At 42.9% G+C, this 24128-nt stretch overlaps 2 protein-coding genes across 5 annotated transcripts in view; one reads left to right on the forward strand and one right to left on the reverse strand.

Moving 5' to 3' along the window:
• The window catches only part of NLRP3 (NLR family pyrin domain containing 3), a 44032-nt gene extending 38811 nt beyond the window's left edge, over window positions 1-5221 (reverse strand). Inside the window, exons 1-3 of one of the 4 annotated variants that reach the window (XM_011217149.3) lie at window positions 5125-5221; window positions 3352-3413; window positions 2861-3189 (exon numbers count right to left, since the gene is read on the reverse strand). In XM_011217149.3, coding sequence (XP_011215451.2) covers window positions 2861-3143 — 283 coding nt within the window. In that variant the 5' untranslated portion in view covers window positions 3144-3189; window positions 3352-3413; window positions 5125-5221. Of the gene's footprint in view, window positions 1-2860; window positions 3190-3351; window positions 3414-3504; window positions 3917-5124 lie in introns of those variants that run through there. The other 3 variants (XM_034647015.1, XM_034647014.1, XM_002930362.4) reach the window with 3 other exon arrangements.
• Window positions 1-24128, forward strand: part of DNAH9 (dynein axonemal heavy chain 9) — a 1064222-nt gene that overhangs the window by 726696 nt on the left and 313398 nt on the right. The window lies entirely within an intron of this gene.

Genomic DNA, 24128 nt, shown 5'->3' on the forward strand with positions numbered 1-24128 from the left:
ATCTCCTAAACATGCCTCCATGTCAGAACTGCAGATGACAGGTGTACAGTTAAACATCTGGATGTTTAACAAATGGATGTCACTGTCACTCACCCAGCTAGCATTGTGCCCCCACTGTATTCAGTCTTGGGATCTCTCCCAGGCCCAGAAATCAACTGGCAAACACATGAGACAGGCAAGGTTTCTCTCATCCTTGTTTGTCTTTGGCAAACTCCCCCTGGAGCCCTGGTTTTGAGGCCTTCCCCACACTAAATGTCTGAATACCCCCAAGACAGCTGTGGGCCAGCAGTATTCTCCTCCCCTGCCCTCAAGTGCCTGAAATTGATCATACCCACATTCTGGGTCTTCAAGATTGAGAATTACCAAGTTGGTTTGTCTAACTCAATGGTTCACAATCCCCAGCTGATTTGAGATTTACGTAGGAAGCTTTAAAAAAGTTCCACCCCCAGTGATTATCTTTCAATCTATCTGAGGTGGGGACCAGCACCCCTGTATTTTGAAAGTTCCAACATGCATCTACAGTCAAGAATCATAGAGCTAAACAGTGACTAAATTGCATATCCCAGTGAAGAGGCACTCCATTTAGGTACAACAGAACAAGTGCTAAGCACTAGGGGAAATATTTGGGAGATGAACCCAAGAGTAACATAAAGGATTCCTGGTAGGTGTCTACTCATCCTGAATGCAAATGCTATTGGTAACCCAATCACAAAACAAAATCTAAACATTAACTCAAACCCAAACCGTGACTTAATTCTTATCTAAAGCCTAGCCTTACAACCTGGTCCTCCCCAGCAAAAAACAAACCAACATCTAACCCTGGGTATAATTCTTCCACCTCACAGCCCAGTTAAAGAAGCCAAGATAGCACAGTGGTTAAGAGCCAAACTCCAGCCAGAGACCCACACCACATTGACTCCAGGCCTTCGCTCAGACTGAAACAGAGCCACAGGCAATCAGAACCTCTTTCAGGCTCACTTTATGTTGTTGGTCAATCTCCAGAATTATGTTTTATTTGCGAAACTGAAACTCTATAGCCATTAAACAACAATTGCCCAGTCCCCACTGGCTGCAGCCCCTGGCAACCACTTCCTGTCTCTATAAATTTATCTATTCTTGTACCTCTTACAAACAGGATCCTACTGCACTTGTCCTTTTGTGACCGGAGTATCTCATTCAGTAATGAATTTGAAAGTTCATTAAAAAGCACCAGCCTCGAGGCCCCTGGCTGGAGCAGTTGGTAGAGCATGCAGCTCTTGACCTAGAGGTTGTGAGTTCAAGCCCTACATTGGGGTGTAAAGTCCACAAAAAAAATGCCAGCCTCATGGAGTTTTTATGAAGAATGACCAAAATCCATAAAAACTGCTCAGTAAACTACCTCAGTAACTGTGATTATTATACTTGAATTTGGTTAGTGAGTATATAAGTACTGACACAATTATAATTGTGTTGTCATATGCAATTTCTTTATAACTCTCTGCTGCTGTGCACCCCTGCCTCATGTCCCCATGTCCCCATGTCATATGTCTCTCTCATTTCACCCGTATTACTGCCCCACTTGCCATGCCTCTCTTGATCTGCTGATTCATTTTTATTCCTCCTTTCCACTAGCTCACCATCATCATTCTGTGATTTTTTTAGATTCCTCTGAGTCCTTGCTTGTGCTCTTCCCTTGATCAGAACACCAAGCCAGAAAGCAAAAAACTTTTCCCCCAACATGTCCATAGTTTCTAGGGGTAGATTAGCCATGATTTGCATTTTTAAAGAAGCTAGAAAAAAGCAAACTGCTTTCCTCCAACTTTTCATAGCACTATCATGAGAAGAAGACAGAAGATAAAGCCAGGATGATAAAAGGAATTATTAAAAACAAATATACTAACTTCGTTGCATCAAAGGATACCATCAAAGAGTGAAATGGCAATCCATGGAATGGGAGAAAATGTTTGCAAATCATATAACTGATAAATGTTAGTATCCAGGACATATAGAGAACACAAGTCAACAACAAAAAATCAAATAACCCAATTAAAATATGGGAAAAGTTGAATAGACATTTCTCCAAAGATAAACAAATGGTGAAAAAGCACATGAAAAGTCATTCAGTATCAGTAGTTAGTAGGGAAACGCAAATCAAAACCACAATGAGATCATCTCACACCTATTAGAATAACTACTCTCAAAACAAAAATAAAATAAACATTGGTGGAGATGACGAAAAATTAGACCGTTTGTACACTGTTGATGGGAGTGCACAATGGGGCAGCCACTGTGGAACGCATCATGGTGGTTCCTCAAAGAATGAAACCTGGAGTTACATAGTACAATAATTCCACTTATGAACATATACCCAAAAGAATTGAAAGCAGGGGCTCAGAAAGGTTTGAACCGTCATGTTCCTAGCAGCATTATTCCCAAGAAGCTAGAAACGATCTGAATGTCCACTGATGGATGAATAGATGAACAAAACGTGGTAGGCACATACCATGGAATATTATTCTACCTTAAAAAGGAATGAAATAGTGTCATATGTGACAACACGGAAGAGGCTCAATAACTTCATGCTACATGAAGTAAGCCACAAAGACTTAATGATGCTTTTTTATAAAAAGAGGTACCAAGAGTATTCAAATTAGTAGAGACAAAAGGCGGTGGTTCCAGGGGCTGAGGGGAGGGGGAATGAGGAATTGTTGTTTAATGGGTACAGAGTTTTGCAAGATGAAGAAAAGTGTGGAGATTGATTGCACAACATGAATGTGCTTAACACTGCTGAAACATATGCTTAGAAATGGCTTAAATGGTAATTTTATGTTATATGTATTTTATCATATTTTTTTTTAAATGCTGTCTTCCTTCCACTCACCCCACTCTGGCTCATCCCTCTTAGCTTTCTCATAAAGGTCTCTCCTGTTGATTGCAGCAAAAATCCACACTGCCATGGCCCATGCCTTCTCCTCACCATTGAAGGCAATCATCAGAGTGGCCAGATCCATGTGGTCGGCTTTCTCTGTCTGACTCCGAGGAAGTGGGCTGCATCCCTTCTGAGAAGGATAGTCTTGTAAGTGCATCTTGAACTTCTTAAAGTCTGCATCCTCCAGATCCTCCAGGTAACGGGCCAGCTTGCAGCGGACGCTTGCCATGCTCATCTGCAGCTCTTCTCAGGGTCCTTGGGTATAGGTCCACGCCAGGAAGCTGGACAGTGAAAACAGCACACAGGTAAAGAGAGTCTTCTTAAAAGTCTGTCCTCTTTAGAAAGAACTAAATGATGAAAAACCCAGAACACAAAGGAAAAAAATACAACTGAAATGTAATGAGCTGTCATCTTCAGTTTTGGAAAGTGACCCAAATACCCACCAGAAGGTTTTCCTGTTGGCTGGACTCAGGAGTGTGTCCTGAGCCATGGAAGAACGGTGTCCCTACGGAGAGAAACAGTAGTTAGACCCCCAGACGCAATCATGTCAACAGTACTATATGCCCAAACCTCTTCACGATGCCACCTCAACATACCACGGGGAGAACTTTGTTCTCACTGATTCTTGTGCTAGGGCCTAGGACAAACTCTACCTCAGCTTCCGTTTCTTCATCTATAAAATGACAGAATGGAAAACATGGCTTTTCAGTTCCTTCCAATTGAAAGGCTCTGGTTCCTGTTTCTGTTTTGACCCAGGAAATGAGTAAGTATGGTGGTTACAGAGCAGCACATGGCGAGACTGAGAAAGGAGAAGACAGACACGCACAGAGAAGGGGATGATCTTCAACTGCACATCCATCGATCTATTGATCAATAGAAACAAATGAGATGACGCTTAGGGTGCATGGGGGGAATGATAAACACATGAAACCTCCTTGAGGTCTCCTTGCAACATCCACAACCATAGTCATTATTAGAGCTCACCGTTACTGCAAGCCTCTCGTGGGCTAGACCCTGCACTGATGGGTTTCCTACCTAACTCCTGCAAAGCTCTAGAAGGTGCACATATGTCTAGACCCGTTTGATGGAAGAGGAACTAAGTCTTAAAAGAAACTAAGTGACTTTCCCAGGGTTTCACAGAAAAAAAAATAGGTCAAAGCCAGGATCTAGATCAGGGTCACTGATATCTGAACTCATGTCCCTAAATACTACTTTCACAGCATGAAAAGGTGTATGACTCTTTCTTGCACCAGTTAACTAGGTTTCTTAGTCAGATACCAACAAAAAAGATCAAAGACAATAAAATAGGTGGTTAAAAGGCAAAAAAACACTTTCCCAGCATTTACCACACACAGCCTCTTGTTACAGAGTTCATGGTCTATTTTCCTACGTAGACTCAGGGTTCTACAAAGAGCAGAGGTCAGCTGCTGTGTCTTTCTCTCTTCCATGTCTCCCAGATTTTAGATTGATGAACACGTTGGCTTTGCTTCGGATCGATCCCCTCACATTACTGAATTTCGGAAAGCACGTCAACCAAAAGCCATAAATGATGCTAACAGGAGGAAGAGGGCCTGTGGAGCTGTGGAACGGTGCATGTTGGAATTTAGAGTGACCACAGATGAGTGTGCAAGACAACTGAAGCACACTTACCTCTCCTTGTACCCTCATCTTGCCTCTCACTCCTGGCTCCATGCACCCACCAAATCCATTCCTTATGCATTTGACAGGAAAGTGGGGCATGTCCAGATAGACCCATCAGTTTTACAGACTTTCCCACGTCCCCCTCCATCAGTCTTTCCATCCACACCAGGACTCTACCTCTCCTCTGTGCCCCTGTCCCTAAGCCTGGTGCACTCTATCCTAACCTTTACCTCCTGTGTCCCTTGGTGTCCAGGACATTTATTTCTTCATACACATCCCCTCCATCCACTGCCTGGGGGGATGCTTGGCAAATCCGCTGCAGTCGTGGGTTTAAGCTGTGGTTGCTGTTCCTGACCTCACCCCCCTGCCCCTACACACACACACTTGCATACATGCACAGAGCCCAATAATGAGAAACGTAGAAGGACTTTCCCGAATTGTTGTTGAAGGGCAGACTTGGAAGCTGGCAGAAGAAATCTCTAGTGCCTTAACCAAGACAGCTCTGGCCCTCCACATCCCCTCCTCATTTCTTCCCAGACCCTTTCAGCCATGCTGATCCACAGAGTTGGACTCACCCAGACGCCAGCCTCAGAAACAGCCCAAGAGGAAACTTAATGAATTTATAGTGCTCACAGCCCAGCAGGGGCAGGAAGGATGTGGCCTCAGCATGGAGTGAACAAGCTTGCATCACAGACAAAGTCAGAAACTAACAGTTACTCATATTTCTGGATTTTCCAAAGCAGCTGAAGAGTGTTCTTATCTCTGGTTGTAGCCAGAGGTGTCTGCACTGTCCTCGGTGGCCATTGGGGTGGGCATGACCCCTCTGGGTGTCGCAGCAGCCACGGGAGGGTTGTGATGGCAGAGAGCAGAGTGAGGTGGAGAACCCTGCCCGGGCTGGCAAGTAGAACATCAGCAGCATGACCGGCCGTGAAGCCATCACAGGGAGGCCATCAGTAGGCAGCAGGCTCTCCGTACCACCGGTCATTGCCTATAACCATTTGATTGAAGTGAGAATACACTTGTGAATACATCACCTCCACCAGACCACATTGATCTCCTCCCAAAGTTTCCTCCCACCCCTTATTATTGTTGTTGTTGTTTCATCATTATTCTTTTGTGTGTATGGTCAGAATGCTTAATACAAGATCTACCCTTTCATAAACATTCAGTGCACAACATTGAATGCTCAGTTCCGGACACTGTGCTGCACAGCATATCTCCGGGACTTGGTCGTCTTGCATCACAGAAACTTTGTGCTCCTGACAGATACCTCCCCAGCCCCTGGTCACTGCCATTCCACTCTCTGTTTCTACGATTTCAACTAATTCAGATTCCACATATGAGTAATGTCATACAGCATTTGTCTTTCTCCGCCTGACTATGTCACCTTGCATCATGCCCTCAAGGTCCATCCGTGTTGTTGCAAATGCCAGGATTTCCTTTGCTCTCGTGGCTGAATAATATCCATGGTGTGTGATATAGATATATATACCTCATTGTCCTCCTCCACTCTTCCATTTATGGACACTGAGCTTGTTTCCATCTCTAACTATTGTAACACTGCAATGGACTGGGAATGTGGGTATCTCTCCAAGAGCCTGATTTCAATTCCTTTGGACAGACACAAACTCTGCTCCTTGACTCACTGATTCACTTGTTCTACGAACACTTATGGAGCACCTGGTGTGTGCCAGGAACGAACGCAAGCCTGAAGCACCTTGCTGAGCCCAGGAGGAGCTAGAGGACGGAGAAGCACACAGATGGTGTTTCCCAGCACTAATGGTGCTGCAGAACCAGGGTCATGATAGTGTCATGTGTTTCACAGAGCGTGGTGAGGGACAGGTGCTCAGCTCCCCAGGCCAGTGCGGGGCCCTGGAGCAAGAGGGATAAGATCCCATGTCCAGAGGAGGGGCGCTGGCAAATGGCTGTCTCTGTGCCAATGGCACTGATGGCAGAGGTTGTCATAGGGATTGAACAAATGAAGAAATGGGCAGAACCTGATTCAGAGAAGCTGGCGTCAGTGGTTCAGTCCCACTATAACCATTGTTATAGAATTGTGTGCAGACTACTGGGTGTTTACCCCAAAGATACAGATGTAGTGAAGAGAAGGGCCATATGCACCCCAATGTTCATAGCAGCATTGTCCACAATAGCTAAATCGTGGAAGGAGCTGAGATGCCCCTCAACAGATGACTGGATTAAGAAGCTGTGGTCCATATACACAATGGAATATTACTCAGCTATCAGAAAGAACGAATTCTCAACATTTGCTGCAACATGGACGGCACTGGAGCAGATAATGCTAAGTGAAATAAGTCAAGCAGAGAAAGACAATTATCATATGATTTCTCTCATCTATGGAACATAAGAACTAGGGGGATCAGTAGGGGAAGAAAGGGATAAAGAAAAGGGGGGTAATCAGAAGGGGGAATGAAACATGAGAGACTATGGAGTATGAGAAACAAACTGAAGACTTCAGAGGGGAGGGGGTGGGGGGAATGGGATAGACTGGTGATGGGTAGTAAGGAGGGCACGTATTGTATGGTACACTGGGTGTTATACGCAACTAATGGAGCATCGAACTTTATATCGGAATCCAGGGATGTACTGTATGGTGACTAACATAATATAATAAAAAATCATTAAAAAGAAAAAAAAGAATTGTGTACAGAATGCCCTACGAGAAGAGAGAGGTACCTACTCCCACCATACCTAGGTCAAGAGAGCAGACCTGAGTGCCAAGCGCTGCCCGTCCCTAGGAGAGCAAGCACTTCAGACTCTCGGGACAGGCACTGACAATCACGCCCAAAAGGAAGGGCTGAACCAGAAACCAGGGATTGTAATTTTTTTTTTGAGGATGAAAGAGCTTTTCCTTTTTCTTTTCTATTTTTCTGTACTACTTGAAATGTATTTTGTTGCCATAACCAGGCATCACTCATTTGAGTAAGAAATAAATTAGTCAGTTAACTGACACCACTTCTTCAAAGTAGATCTAAAAGAAACTTTCATAGTTAAACGATTATCAGAACCGAACCTGCCAGCGAAGGAGGCGGGCGGGTTTAATGTCGTTTCAAATGAGCAAAGAGTAACTGGGTGGATTTAGGCATTTTTAAGGATACAGCCAACTAGTTGATGGTGGGATTGATACTTGAACTTTAGATTTCTGACTTCTAGGGACACGAATATACTTTTTTGTTTTAGGATGATCAAAACAACTAATTATAAATTTTCCCTCCTTGAATAATTATGTACTTTTCATGTTTTTCTGTCAGTAACTTTTCTTTTTTGTAATAATTTTTTATTATGTTATGTTCATCACCATACAGTACATCCTTAGTTTTTGATGTAAAGTTCCATGATTCATCGTTTGCGCATAACACCCAGGGCTCCATATATATATATATATATATATATATATTTCAGGGCGTGATCCCGGGGTCCAGGGCTCGAGCCCCGCATCGGGCTCCTTGTTCAGGATTTGAGCCCCGCATCAGGCTTCCGGCTTTGCTGGGAGCCTGCTTCTCCCTCTCCCACTCCCCCTGCTTGTGTTCCCTCTCTCGCTGGCTGTCTCTCTCTCTGTCAAATAAAAAAAAAGAAAAGAAAAGAAAGAAGGAAAGAACAAAACAGTAAGACTTCTTGCCTTCTTCTTGTCCAGGTCAATGAGTCCTCACCAGCACGTAGGGTTGCATACCCACCCCCACAACTGACTTTCAGAACACTCCCAACATCCCCCAACCTCTTCTCCTCCCTCTTCCTAGACCAGCTCCGTCCCCACTCACAGACCTGGGCATCCACTGGCCTGGTTTCTGCAGCGACACCTGTGCCTTTTCCAGAGTGTCACGGACACAGAACCCGACGACATGCAGCCTTTGGTGTCCAGGTCCTTCCAGTCCTTGCGATGCACATGAGCCCTTGCTCCTCCTGCTGTGTCTCCGTCCCTCTTCGCTGCTGGGATGGATTCCACAGTGTGCACAAACCAGTGTGTCTTCTGTTTCCCACACATGCACATGTGGCTTGTGTCCCGTTTTTGACAATGGTTAATGAAGCCACTTTAAACGTTTACATACAGATTTTCGTGTGTGCTTTCATTTCCCTTGAGTAAATATCTAGGCGTGGAATGGCTGGACTGTGTGAGAAGTCTGCGTTTAAGCTCTAAGAAACTGTCAAACCATCTTCCAAAGTGCTTCCACCACCAGCCACGCGTGAGGGCTCCGTTCCCTCTGCCTCCTTGCTAGCACTTGGTAGAAACGGTTGTGTTGCCCCTGTTTAAGCCATTGTAACAGGTTTGTAGGGAACTAGGGAAATTGGAGAAATCATTTGCAAATCCATGCAGTTTGACTCGTTGCAATTACATAGGGACAGTAGTCACTGGGAGGCTGAGGAAGAACAGACGGGATCTCCAGCCTTCACCACCCTTATGCACAGCTCTTCTATCCCTGTCAGCTGGCCGTGCTCTTGGCTGTGAGGCTCAAAACACAATACCAGAGGGATTGCAATGAACACTGCTCAAAATTCATTCCAGAACTTTGGAAAGCTATTCTAATCACATATGAAAACTAGGCAAGAACAAAATCACCACGCTTCATGTGTAATCCTGCATTCTGAAACCAGTTCTCTTTCAGATGCAGGAACATAAAAGTCAACACAAATAATTAGCAAGGACAGTCACAAAAGTAAAACACAACAATTTCTTCTTCGTCTGTATACATGCCTCCTCGGAAAACAGCATGGAGAACACAGTTTTACACGGTACACCAAAGTAAAGCCCATTAAACACTCGAAGCTCACACTGGAAGGAAAACCCAAAGTTGTTTCTTTTTCTTGAACAAACAACAGGAAACTAAAGGAAAACAAAACTAAACCCACTCTGGGAAACCAATGACTGATGTAAACCACAGGGACAACAGCCTGCCAGATGTGGGGGGAAAACAAACAGGGCCAGCGCAGACGTGCTTCTCTCTCCCTATGTCCCTCCCACTCCACAACACCGGGACCAGCCCTGGTTCAACAGGTGGGAGCAGAGTCAGGAAATGCCACATTGATTTTTCTGACCCCAAAATCCAGATACCAGACCTGGGGACAAAGTCCCAAAACACCGAAAGTCAGGATCATATTGGAGAGCCCAAGCAAAGTAGTAATAACAGAGCAGGACACCCGAAATCCTCACCCTGCTCCCTGCTCCCTCCACCCACGCTGGGAACACCATGACATCCCCTCTGGGTGGGCAGGGCAGACAGTTTCACTTCTCCCACACGGGCTGCGAGAAGGACATTGGTTTCCTGGAAGAGAGATTCTCTCTGTCTGCCAGGACGGCAGCAACTTTTCATCTGTCAGCCCTCCACCAATCAGTACAGGAGCCACTAGCTGCCTACGTCTACTGAGACTCAGATCTATTTTTCCCCACTTTTCTAAGGATTTTTTTTTAAAAATTAAGCTTTTATTTAAATTCCAGTTAGCCAACATATACTGAAATATTAGTTTCAGGTGTACAACATAGTGATTTGACAATTCCACACATTACTAAGTGCTCACAACAGGTGCACAACTAGTTGCCCCACCCTCGTCCACCAATCTCCCCTCTGGTAACCTTCACTTCGTTCTCCATAGTTAAGAGTCTGTTTCTTGTTTTCTCTCTCTCTCTTATGTTTTCCTTTTGCCTGTTTGTTTTGTTTCTTACATTCCACACATGAGTGAAGTCATAGGGTATTTGTCTTTCTCTGACTTATTTCACTTAGCACAATACCCTCTAGTTCCATCCACATCATTGCAAATGGCAAGATGTCATTCTTTTTGATAGCCCAGTAATATTCCATTGTATATATGAACCACATCTTGATCTGTTCTTCTGTCAATGGACATCTTCGCTTCTTCCACAGTTTGGCTACTAGGGACATTGCTGCTATAAACATTGGGGTGCACATGCCCCTTTGAATCAGTACTTTTGTATTCTTTGGATAAATACCCAGTAGTGCAATTGCTGGGTTATAGGGTAGCTATTTTTAACTTTTTGAGGAACCTCAATACTGTTCTCTAGAGTAGCTGCACCAGTTTGCATTCCCACCAACAGTGTAAGAGGATTTCCCTTTCTCTGCATCTTTGCAACACCTGTTGTTCCCTGTCTTGTTAATTTTAGCCATTCTGACTGGTGTGACTGGTGGTAAATCATTGTGGGTTTGATCTGTATTTCCTTGATGCTGAGTGATGTTGAGCATTTCTTCATGTGGTTGTTGGCAATATGGATGTCTTCTTTGGAGAATTGTCTGTTCATGTCTTCTGCCCATGCTTTAATTGGATTATTTGCGTTTTGGGTGTTGGGTTTGATAAGCTCTTTATAGGTTTTGGATACTTCCCCTTTATCAGATATGTCATTTGCAAATGTCTTCTCTCATTCTATTGGTTGTCTTTTGGTTTTGTTGACTGTTTCCTCTGCCATGCAGAAGGTTTTTATCTTGATGAAGTCCCAATAGTTCATTTTTGCTTTTGTTTCCTTTGCCTTTGGAGACATGTCTAGCAAGAAATGGCTGTAGCCAATGACGAAGAGGTGACTGTCTATGTTCTTCTCTAGGATTTGATGGATTCTCATCTCATATTTAGGTCTTTCATCCAGTTTGAGTCTGTTTTTGTTTATGGTGTAAGAGAATGGTCCAGTTTCATTCTTCTGTATGTGGCTTTCCAATTTTCCCAACACCATTTATTGAAAAGACTGTCTTTTTTCCATTGGATATTCTTTTCGTGCATTGTTGAAGATTAGTTGACCATAGAGTTGAGGGTCCTTTTCTGGGTTTTCTATTCTGTTCCATTGATCTATGTGTCTGTTTTTGTGCCGGTACCATGCTGTCTTCATGATCACAGATTTGTAATACAGCTTGAAGTCAGGCATTGTGATGCCTCCAGCTTTGCTTTTCTTTTTCAAGATTGCTTTGGCTATTCACGGTCTTTTCTGATTCCATACAAATCTTAGGATAGTTTGTTCTAGCTCTGGGAAAAAACGGAGGTATGTTGCTAGGGATTGCTTTGAATGTGTAGATTGCTTTGGGTAGTATAGACATTTTAACAATCTTCGTCCTTCCAATCCATGAGCATTGAATGTTTTCCCATTTCTTTGTTTCATCTTCAATTTCTTTCATAAGTGTTTCATAGTTTTTAGAGTACAGATCTTTTACCTCTTTGGTCAGGTTTATTCCAAGGTATGCTATTGGTTTTGGTGCAATTGCAAATGGGATTGATTCCTTGATTTCTTTTTTTGCTACTTCATTATTGGTGTGTATAAATGCAGCAGATTTTTGAACATTAATTTTGTATCCTGTGACTTTACTGAATTCGTGTATCAGTTCTAGCAGTTCTTTGCTGGAGTCTTCCAGGTTTTCTACAAAGAACATCATGGCATCTTCAAAGAGTGAGAGTTTGACTTCTTCATTGCCAATTTGAATGCCTTTTATTTCTTTTTGTTGTCTGATTGCTGAGGCTAGGACTTCTAGTACTGTGTTGAACAATAATGGTGAGAATGGGCATCCCTATCATGTTCCTCACCCCCGGGGGGGGGTCAGTTATTCTCCATTGAAGTTGATGTTAGCTGTGGGGTTTTCATATGTGGCTTTTACTTTGTTGAAGTACATCCCCTCTAAACCTACTTTGTTGAGGGTTTTTATCATGAATAGATGTTATAATTCTTATCCTTTCTTTTTTTGCTTTGGTCTATCACACTAATTGATTTGTGAATAGGGAACCACACTTGCAGCCCAGGAATAAATGCCGCTTGATGATGGTGAATAATTCTTTTAATTCTTTTAATTGGATTCAATTTGCTAGTATTTTGTTAGAAATTTTTGCATCCATGTTCATCAGGGGTATTGGCTTGTACTTCTGTTTTTTCAGTGGGGTCTTTATCTAGTTTAGGTATCAGGGTAATGCTGGTCTCATAGAATGTATTTAGAAGTTTTCTTTCCTTTTCTATTTTTTGGAATAGTTTGAGAAGAATAGATATCAACTCTTCTTTAAATGTTTGGTAGAATTCCCCTGTGAATCCATCTGGCCTGGGACTTTTGTTTCTTGAGAGGTTTTTGATTACTGATTCCATTTCTTTGCTGGTTATTGGTCTATTCTGTTTTTTCTATTTCTTCTTGTTTCAGCTTCAGTAGTTTATATGTTTCTAGGAATTTATTCATTTATTCTAAATTGTCCCATTTGTTAGCATACAGTTTTTCAGAATATTCGCTTATGAGTATATTTCTGTGGTATTGGTTGTTTCAAATTTAAGTTAATTAAAATGAACAGTTTTGTTCTAGCTACATTAGTGGCATTTTCAGGGCTCCATAGCCACATGTTGGGAAAGCACAAAATAGGACATGTGCATCAACTGCAGAGTTTTATTTGTCAGCCCTGGTCTGACTCTTTTCATTACCTGGAAGGGCTGCATGCTTAACTTCTGTTGCTTGGAAACCTTAAAAAATTTCCTACAGAATTATTATTCTATTAGACACTAGGCAATTTGTTGAAGGTATATATGGTATTACTTAGTTTTTAAAATATTTATATGCACTTACTAGTATATGTATAGACAAATCTGGAAGAACTATATTTGAAACTATAAATGTGAAGGGAAAGCTTCAGAAGATATTTATTTTCTACATTAATAGAGAATGCAGGGCACCTAGATGGCTTGGTCAGTTAAGTGTCTGCCTTCAGCTCAGGTCATGATCCCAGGGTCCTGGGATCAAGTCCCACTTTGCATCAGGCTCCCTGCTCAGTGGGGAGCCTGCTTCCCTCTCTCCCTCTGCCCCTTCCCCTCCGCACCTCCCCCTCGGCTCAAGCTCTGTCTCTGGCTTTCTCTCTCAAATAAATAAGTTAAAAATCTTTTTAAAAAATAGAGAATGCTATTATTTTGTACATTTCTTTATTAATTGGCTTTTTTCCAACAAGCACATGTAACGTAATTTATTTTTTAAAGATTTTATTTATTTATTTATTTATTTATTTATTTATTTGAGAGTGAGAGAGAGCACATAGGAGAGTGAGAGAGAGGGGCAGGCTCCCTCCTGAGCAGGGAGCCCTACATGGGGCTCAATCCCATGACACTGAGATCATGACCTGAACTGAAGGCAGATGCTTAACTGACTGAGCCACCCAAGTGCCCCTATAATTTTGTGATTTAAAAAGAAAAATAAAAAGAATGTTACCTAGCCCATGTATCAAGATGGTGGAATTTTGGTCACCTAGAAATAGTATGGTAGGGACAGCTGGGCTGCCCTTCTCTTCCAGCCTTCATCAGTATACCAGTCCTCTTTCTAATCACAGTCTTTTTTCTCTACTACAACAGGTGTTAATGCTTTCTCTCCCACTTTCTATTTCATGCCAGGTCCTGAACTGCAAAAGGCTAAGTACATACTGCACACTAAAATGAAGGTAGAACTCCACAGGATTGGAGCAGATCCCTTAGGTGGTCAGACCAGCATCCATTGGTTGTCTTCTTCCCTGGTAATAGGACTGCAGTATTACATAAGTATCCATCTTTTCCCCACAAGACTCAGGAAAAGTGAACTCTTTCCTCCAACTCCAGGGGTGTATTCCAATTTATACAAGCCAATCATTGGCTCCTGCTCTCCTAACAATGATTTTCTAGTGAACTAGTGAGTAAGCCCTGTGAAGACCTCACAGAGGGGGCATAAAAGTCTGCTCCTAAGAAAGAATTTTGATAATGTTCGGTCCTTTACCAATAGAGGAGCTCACATCAGGGTATGTAGTGTTGCCTGGAGCAGCTGAGGCCATTTTGTGGCTACAAGGGAGCACAAAACAGGAAGGATGGCAGAGCCAGGAATGCACGAAACATGTCCACTGAAGCAAACAGCCCAACAAGAAAATGCCTCAATGTTTAGGCCACTTTCATATAGGTTTTTTTGGTCCTTAGATCCAAAGGCAACGTACAGAGTAGATGCCATTTTTGAGATCTGACTATTCTTCTGAGTTTCCACTTCCCCGGAGTTGACTCTGAGCTAAGACTTACTAGTACAGGTGTACTATTGCTGACAACGTGCCTGTGTTAAGGGGTGGGTGTCTGTGCCCTAGGACTCTGAAACACTTCTCAAGAACTCTCCTGCTGCTGTAGGCCACTAGCGTTCCTTTACTATTTGCTCACCATAGTTTTCCCTGTGGCCACATAGTCAAAAATAAGGAGTTTCAGCCAGCTCTGAATTCCAAGTTAGAATGATGACCTTGAACAAAGGACTTGTATGGTTGAATATAGGCTTTTTGAGAGAGAAAAGCTTTGTTGAATTCCCAGTAGCATGAGCATTCTTGAATTCAGAAAATCAATTTCATCTCATACTATAGCACAGGGAAGACTGTGAGGTGATGTAAGAACAATTTCAAAGAACATGAAGACTTTAACATGAGGCTGAATTGGAGAAATGGAAAGTCCCTACAGTGGGTAATTTAGATGATAGTAGATGATAGATAGATAGATAGATAGATAGATAGATAGATGATAGATGATAGATGATAGAAAGATGATAGATGATAGATAAATAGATGATAGATGATAGATAGGGAAATAAATATAGATCCACATAAATAAATATGATATATGTACAATATATACATATATATTGCACTGTTCAGGCTACTATAACAAAAATATCAGACCATAAAATGGGTGGCTGAAAAAAAATAGCATTTATTTTTCACAGTTCTGGAAGCCATGTAGTCCAGATTCAGCATCTGATGAGGGCCTGCTTTCTGGCTCATAGAAGGCCATCTGTCTACTGTGTCTTCACAAGGCAGGAGGGGGGAGGGCTCTCCCTGAGATCCTACATAAGAGCTCTAACTACATTCTAGCCACCTAAGATCCCCCAAACGCCCCACCTCCACATGTCATCTCACCGGGGATTAGGTAGCAACATAGGAGTTTCAGGGGGACACCAACATTCAGTTTCTAGTACTTATACAGATACAAATGTGCGCATCCTACTGACACTGTTTCTCCAGAGAACCCTGACTAATACAGTCCCTGAGTAAGGACCCAGAGCCCAACCACAGAGCTGTGATGCAAGCTTCTGTAACAAGAAGCTCCTAGTAGGTGGAGGGGATCCGAGCATACACGAGAACATGCCTCACTATCCCAAACGTAGCTCAGAAAGAGCACACAGCCCTCAGAGAAGTCCCTCTTCAAAAATAAGGAAAGGTGTGTGAGGTGTCAGCTGGCCGGGTCATGATGTATGCACAGAACCTTCCATGGTCCAGACCCAAGGAAGGAACATGCATTCTGGGACCACCAGCAATCCCAGAGCACCCAAGACCAATGAGGACATGGTGCCAGATGCAGCTGGAATGGAGACTGGTATCCGGATGCAGGCAGGGAGACCTCTGAGAGGTCCCGCAAAGACAGAGAGCAGCCCAGGAGCTGGACGTCCTCCTTGTACCAGGGACAAGGGAAGGGACAGGAGACACAGGGTCCCAAAGCATCCAGGCTTTCCTTGAAAAAGACTCCATTGTAAATGCAGGTGACAGAAGCAAGTCACATGGCAGAAAGGCGATGTGCTGGTAGGAGCAGTGCCCCATGAAGACAAAGGCAGGTTTGGGAAAGAAAGCCGTGATCTTGCATGACTGAGTCTGTGAGTTCTTGGAGGGAGAACATGGCCGAGGCACCTGACGCTGCTACTGTGTTCTTCCTCCATTTCGACAAGGGCCATGTTTCTGGAGCCTGGACAGCCAGGGCCACCACCTCCCCAGGCAAGATGGGTTTCCACGGGCATACGAGCCCCCAGTTCTTGGGGATATGGATTGATGAAGATTTGGCTGGTGAGCATGATAAAAGTTCTCAGTTCCCACTTTACAAAAGGCTAGCCCTCCATACAAACATCATGTGCCCCATATTTATACGAGGTTGTTTTTTCTCATTTCTTCACCTGTGTCATAACCCTTTCTGTAGAACCACGCTTTACAAGGCGCGTTAGCATGAGAGACCCTTGTCATGGGGTTCCAACTATGGCTCGTTGCCTCATCTCCCTTTAGATGCTGCCCCGTTAGTGCTCCCCAGCATTTCTGGTTGACGGGGACCAAGGGGAGGGACACGGGGAGTCGTTGAGTGGGTACGAGGTCCAGTTTGAGATGCATGGCAGTAACCATTGCACAATAATGTGAACATTTAGCCCAGAAGACAGTAAACAAGAGCTGTAGTATAAATGCTAGTTTTTATGCTCATAAAGCTAAAAGGAAGCAATTATATTTCACTTTACCAGATACTCCGATATAAGTTGATGATGGATTGAATACGTAAAATTTGAATATAAGCCTAGAGAAAAGACTGGGAAATAGACACTACACACATATTTGCCTCTCAGGTCACCCCTAAGAGAGGTGATTGTGTGAGGGAAGATATGCCCACATCACACAGCTCTGTACTGCCTCTTTGTTCTAAGGAAGTTCAGCAACTTTAAAAAGATAATAGTGCAAAAAGCTGAAAAGACTTCCTGCTAAAGAAGGCTGAGGAGAAGCCCCCAACCCTGTGTCATCTCTGAAGTCAACCCAGGACAAGAAGAAACAGAGACTGAGAAAGAACCTCCACCTGATGAAGCCACCAAGCAGGGGCGGCTTCCGGGCACACGGAGCCTGGGGCTGGCGTCAGAGGGACGCAGGGAGGGAGCCCTTCTGCAAGGAAATAAAGGGAATCCAGGGTTTTCCAGGGTGGGGAACACGCACGGGCAGGAAGCAGCCACTCCAGCCCCACCCTCCTCGGGATCAGAGGGTCTAGGTGAACAGGCAAAGCCCCAAACGTGCTTGAAGCCTGTGCACCAGGATTGGCAGGATTTGGGGATGAAGCAGGGACGCGCGTTTTCAACAGCAGGCACCTGTCTCCAGCATGGAGAGAAAGTATAAGAACCCAAACCACGCTGACCCTGGTCACTGAGAAGTCCAGTGAAATCACCCAAACCTGCGTCATGCAAGTGTGATGTGAGTCAAGGAATTTCCTGCTCACACCGAGCAGAGCGAGGCGGCAGTTTCTACGGTGCCAAACGCAGACGACCTACGGATACCAGCGGGCTGTGCTGCCCGCGTTCCCGAGAGAAGATCGAGATTCAACTTCCTCCCACCCACGTTCACAGACCCCTGAACCATAGCCACAGAATCCTTGGGGAAGTGTGCCAGCTACCCCAGGAAAATTCCGTTGTTTCAGAGAAAAGTGATTTTTTTAAGGAAACTATCATGAAAACTGTGTAAACATAACGTAGGGGGGGAACAAGGGAGGAAAGGCATCTGGCCAACAGAAGATAAGGAGGAATGCTCCAATGCCATGGCGTGGAGATGAGGCAGTAGGCGTAGTCATGCTTCCACCCCGTGTCCACACGCCAATGCTCGAAGCCGTGAGCAGGCTCCAGTGTATGGCCCAGGGCACTTACGGCAGCAGAGGGCATGAAGCTTGCTCATTGTTGACCCTGAGTTAGGGAGAGGACCCTGGATCGTTCAGGTGGGTTTAGCCTCATCACAGCGTCCTTGAAAGGGAAAGGGAGGGAGGGAAGAGTTCAGGGTGATTCCATGTGAGGAGGACGCTGGAAGCTGGAAAAGACAGGGAAACAACTCCCCCCCAGAGCCTCTAGAAAGGAACACAGCCATTAAAAAGCTTTTGTACACAAACAATGAATCATGGAACACTACATCAAAAACTAAGGATGTACTGTATGGTGACTAACATAATAAAAATTATTTAAAAAAATAAAATAAAAATAAAAACTTTTGTACAAAAATTAAAAAGACAACTTACTGAATGGGGAAGATATTTGCAAATGACATATCAGATAAGGGGCTAATATCTAAATATATAAAGAAGTTGTACAACTCAATGACAAAAGTAAATAAAATAAAAATAAGCTGATTAAAAAGGGGCAGAGGTCCTGGATAAACATTTCTCCAAAAGACATCCAGACGGCCAACAGACATATGAAAAGATGTTCAACATCACTCATCATCAGGGAAATACAGATCAAAACCACGAGATACCACCTCACACCTGCCAGAATGGATAAAATCAACAACACAAGAGACAGGTGTTGGCGAGGATGTGGAGAAAAAGGAGATCCAACATATACATAAATCTTGTCCCTGAAGAAGAGAGCAAATGCAATAGGAAAAGAGAAAAATGAAATCAGAGACTTAACGAAAACTTTTCTAAAATAAAGGCGTGCTTGAATCTACCAGCTGAAAAGGCGTAATGTGTCTCAAGGAAAAATGATTCAGGATGTACAACATTTGGGTATATCTTTCAAAGACTGAGAAATAATCCTATGGGCAAAAGTCAGCAGATAAAGGCATCTGTAAAGCACTGCAATCAAGCTGCCCCAGACTTGATCAAAATCTCAGCATCATTTCACTGAAATATTAAAGCAGAGTTTGGCTTAAGAATTGTGGATGCAGCCAATTCATTGAAGCAAACAGTCAAAAATCCATTTTTAAACAGATAAGAACCTCAAAAATACCATTGCCATGCCTGCTTTTTGGAAAAGGAGGAAAACAAGCAACCAACCCTGCTAGAGGACAAATTTAAGCCAATCTCTAACAAAAGGAGAAAATACTGTAAAGTGATGTGGACCTGAGCTTGCTTTCATATTTAGAAATTAATTTTTGCCATTCTAACAGGTGTAAGGTGGAATCTTATTGCGGTTTTGACTTGAATTTCCATGATAGCTGATGATGTCTTGCTTTACACTGAGACCTTGCTTTTCAATGCAAGGAGTTTCAAGATTATGATTAAAAAGTAAATGGTTTAATAAACTATCATGAGTGTTATAAGGGGAAAAAAAAAGTATTTCGCTTTCAGAATGGTAGCATAAGGGGCCTGTGGACCCATTCCCAAGCAAAACAAAAACAACTGGTGAGATGTGTAGAAACAGCAACCATTTGAAAGTTTCTGGAGGGGCGCCTAGCTGGCTCTGTCGGACCAGTGTGCGACTCCTGATCTAGGATCGTGGGTTCGAGTCCTCAGTGGGTGTAGAGATTACCTACATACATACATAACATAAACAGACTTTTTAAAAATTAAAAAAAAAATTTCTGGAAATTGTCCTAAAGGTAGTCAGCTAAAGAGGATGTGTTTACCCAAGAAAATCTCCTAAACCTTCCTAGCAACAGGAGAAGCTGTGACCCCAGCCGGGAAGCGGCTCCTTCCTTCCCCTCCACCAGCCCTGCCCCTCCCTGGGAGGACGAGAGCTCCAGGAAGGCACGACCTCCTCTCCCCTCATGCCTCTGTGGTGGTATGCAGGGTCGTACCAGACAAGGAAAGGACAGCAGCCCAGGATTTCTCAGCCCCCTCGAGTCCAAGTGGCCGGCAAGCTGCATCTGGGAGACCCGATCACGTTTCCCCTGCTCACTCGGGGCACAGTGTCCATGCTGGAACTCAGCAGCAGGATCCGTAATAGCCAAAAGGCGGAAGAACAGCCGAGTGGTTGAACACAACATGGCGTGTCCACCCAGTGAGACATTATTCTGTAAGAAACAGTGCGATCACATGCATGATTCTGAAACACAGAGGACGAGAAAGAAGCCACTCACAGAAGGCCACATACGATTCCACTTATATAAACTGTCCACAATAGGCAGGTAGACAGAGACAGAAAGTTTGTTCACGGTTGCCTAGCACTGAGGATTTGGGAGGAAATGGGGAGTGATTTCTTGTGGGGACAGAGCGTTCCCCACTAGAACATCTGTGGTGATGATAATGTTCCAAAATTAAGGGTGGCAATGCTTGCACAATGGCATGAACACACGAGAAACTTCTGAACTGCATACTTTAAATAGCTGAATTGTATAGTATGCGAGTAACAGTGTATCAGTACAACTATTAATTTTCCAAAGTTCCTATTTTAAGCAAAAGGAAGAGAGCTGAAGCGTGCCTTCCTCTTGCACCTGCCAGGAATGCAGCTGCAGACTCCAAGGCCACCAGCACTGTCTTGAATCTGTGAAACCAAAAACCGCAGGCTAAGGAAGACTGCACATAAATAGTTAAAACACTCTGAGGCCTCAGCCTCATCATGACCGGGTCACCTTCCTCTGAAGAGTTTAAGTCTCTTCAACGTGGGCTTCTCGTCCTGTGCAGCTGGGTGAAGATCCCATCCCACCCCACTGTCAGGAACACCTCCTCTCACTGACGTGGGCACTCTTCTCCCTTCCTCTCTTTACTTTTAAGTTTGCTTACAGGCTATTTCTTAAATTTTTCAGTTTTAGACACTGTCCACTTCCTTCTTTGACAATGCAGATTTAGATCTTTCACACCTCTCCTTGCCTTGGCCCCCATCCTGTCCCCCAATTATAGTCCATCGGAGTGTGAGTGAGGCCATCCAATATCTACAGATTGATGGCCTCACTCATGCTCTTCCTGCAAAGCCAGGGACTGCTCCAAGATTATCTGCTTCTACTTTTTTTTTCTTTCATGATTAACAATAGCCTTCATTTTTTTCATAATTTTTGTTTTGTTTTGTTTTTTGTTTTGTTTTGTTTTGTTAGTGTATCTGGACATTCCATTGCATGTGCTATCAAATCATCAATCCTATGAGTCTCTCTCTCTCTCTCTCTCTCTTTTTTTTCCTAAAAAGTGTCTTCCAGGTCCTCAGTCTTCTGACATAGCTTGGACAGTGTCTTCCAGGTCCTCAGTCTTCTGACATAGCTTGGACAGTGTCTTCCAGGTCCAGTCTTCTGACATAGCTTGGACAGTGTCTTCCAGGTCCTCAGTCTTCTTGACATAGCTTGGACAGTGTCTTCCAGGTCCTCAGTCTTCTGACATAGCTTGGACAGTGTCTTCCAGGTCCTCAGTCTTCCTAACATAGCTTGGACAGATTTCTCTCTAGTTCTAAGCAGTTCCTTGAGTGACCTGACTCATTATCAGGATCCTCATTATCAGGATCCCATCAGTGCCCTCATTATCAAGATCCCATACCTTTCTCTTTCTTGATTTGCTTCCTTCTCTTCCACTAGCTTCTTGAGAAAAGAATAATCAGGTCAACATCCTGAGGCTTTCATGCTGGACAGTGTTTATGCTTCGTACTCAAACTAGATTAATAGTTTATTGGGTTGAAAAATTTAGATAATAATCCTTCTAGCATCAAATGTTGCTTTTGAGAAACACAGTGACATCCGAATTCTTGTCACTTTATATGTGATTTCCTTCTCTTTGCTCATTTCCTCCTCTTCTCTGGATGCTGATGAGATCATTTCTTCCCTGGGCCTAAAATTTTAAAACAATGTGAGTCTTTTATGCATTGATACTCAAGGAGCCCTTTTAATTTGAAAAAGAATGCCATCAGTATTTGGAAAAACCTCTTACTTGATTTCTTTGACTATGCCCCCCTCCCCCATTTCCTCTGTTTTATTTTTTCTAAAAATCTAAGTATTGACTTTGTAAGCCTTTCTGGGTTGATTCACCCAGACTCTTTCATCCGTTTATCATTTATATCTATCCTCTAATGGATTCTATGTCCTTTAGCTTCCCGTACATTTTCTTATTGACTCTGAGCATTTCAACTTCTAAAAGTTCTAGTTATCAGATTACTGTTACTTCATGACATCTAGTTCTTATCTATCTCTATAGGCATATTGTTAACTTTATTCTCTCAGTGTGATTTTTCCTCTGCATTTGGTTTCTCGCTTTTTTTCCCTCTCTTGCAAGTTTTCCTTAAATGTCTCTAGATCCTTGATTATCTGTTATCTTTAACAGTGAGGCACTAAAATAATAGAGTAAGGCTCTGAGGGCATGGGTGAGTCTTATAAACTGGGGATAAGGAGCTTCTCTTGTGGAGCTGGGTATGAAACTATCCACTTTATTGAAGATACTCTAAATTTAAGGGTAAATTATTTCCTGGGGCACCAGGGTGGCTCAGTCGGTTAAGTGACTGACTCTTGATCTCAGCTCACATCTTGATCTCAGGGTCATGAGTTCTTAATCCATCTCATTCTGTGCACACTATGGGTAATGGTTACTTTCTTTCTTTCTTTTTTTTTTTTTGACAGTAAATATTTTATTTTTTCTTATACATTCATCCAAATACATCCTTTTTCTTTGGAAAGCATAAAAGCATGGACATTGATGGCATTCTTATAAAGAAAACTTAAGTAATAAGTAAGCTGTAAATCAACAATAATAAAACAAAGGCTTAAATGACATTATGTGAAAAGATTTACAGGTAGATTCAGGGCTCTTAATTTCAGAAAATAATAATTCAAGTCATATCAACACAAGTTAAAAAGAAGCTTCTAATTTTCCAAACACTTCGATACAAAATTTTTTAACTAAATGTCATAGAACTTTTGTGAGAATATAAGTATAGTCATAAGAAACATGATGTTCCAAGTAATCTTATGCAGCTCACTGTGACTTCTTAAAATCAGCTGTAATCAACATAGTTCCAGTGGTATTTCGTCTTAAAATGTCAATTTAGAGCATATATATAATATTCATAAGTCACACACCTTACACTCATGTTGATCTAATTAGAAAAGGTTCTACCTTTAGGACTGTTAAAAAAAAAAGCATTAATAGGGGTGCCCAGCTGGCTCAGTGGGTGGAGCATGTGACTCTTGATCTCAGGGTTGTAGGTTCAAGACCCATGTTGGGTATAGAGATGACTTAACAAGAAAGCTTTTTAAAAAAGGATAAAGACATGGGATTGGTTTAAATTTCACTTTACAGGTAAGAGATAATTAGAATTTGGCATGAGAACACTTTTCAAATGTTTTACCCACACTCCCAATCATGGTAGGCCAATGGTATCCTGTGGGATGTGTGTACATGAATGTGTGTGTATGTAGACCCACTGACATACACAAACCGACTCATACTACCCAGCCCCACGAAGGTGCTGTCTGACACGGCCCACTCCCTGGGTCTGGAGAAATTTTCATTTTGCTCCTCATGATTCAGTTGGTGTGTTTCATCGGGGGCACGGATACTGTTTTACAACAAAAATGTTATCTTAAAGGACACGTAGGCAACCAAGTTTAAGTTAAAACATGAAATGGAGTGGATCAAAAAAGGTCGTCTTCCACAGGCTACGTTTACTATTCCAGGACTGAAAACTGAGTGGTGTGATTTGGTTCCTGAAACAGCTCTTGTTTTGAGGTGATAAAGATTAATCGTGCAGCCCATTAAAACTAATAGGAACTAAGCAAATTCATTCAGGCCTGATGGATTAAGTCTATATTTTGCTGGCTTCAGGAAGGTGAATTTCTTTTTTTATTATTAGTGTTATTATTAACATATAATGTATTATTTGTTTCAGAGGTACAGAGGTCTTTGATCTATCCGTCTACACAATACACAGCCTCTGCAATGTCCATCACCCAGCCACCCCTCCCCCCACCCTGCACCCCAGCAACCCTCAGTTTGTTTCCTGACATTAAGAGTCTCTTATGGTTTGTCTCCCTCTCTGGTTTCTTCTTGTTTCATTTTTTCCTCTCTTCCCCTATGATCCTCTGCCTTTTCTCAAATTCCACATATCAGTGAGATGATATGATAATTGTCTTTCTCTGATTGACTTATTTCGCTTAGCATAACACCCTCTAGTTCTATCCATGTTGTTGCAAATGGTAAGATTTCTTTTTT

Source organism: Ailuropoda melanoleuca, chromosome 17 (genome assembly GCF_002007445.2).
Source record: "Ailuropoda melanoleuca isolate Jingjing chromosome 17, ASM200744v2, whole genome shotgun sequence".
NCBI classification, from domain to species: Eukaryota; Metazoa; Chordata; class Mammalia; order Carnivora; family Ursidae; genus Ailuropoda; species Ailuropoda melanoleuca.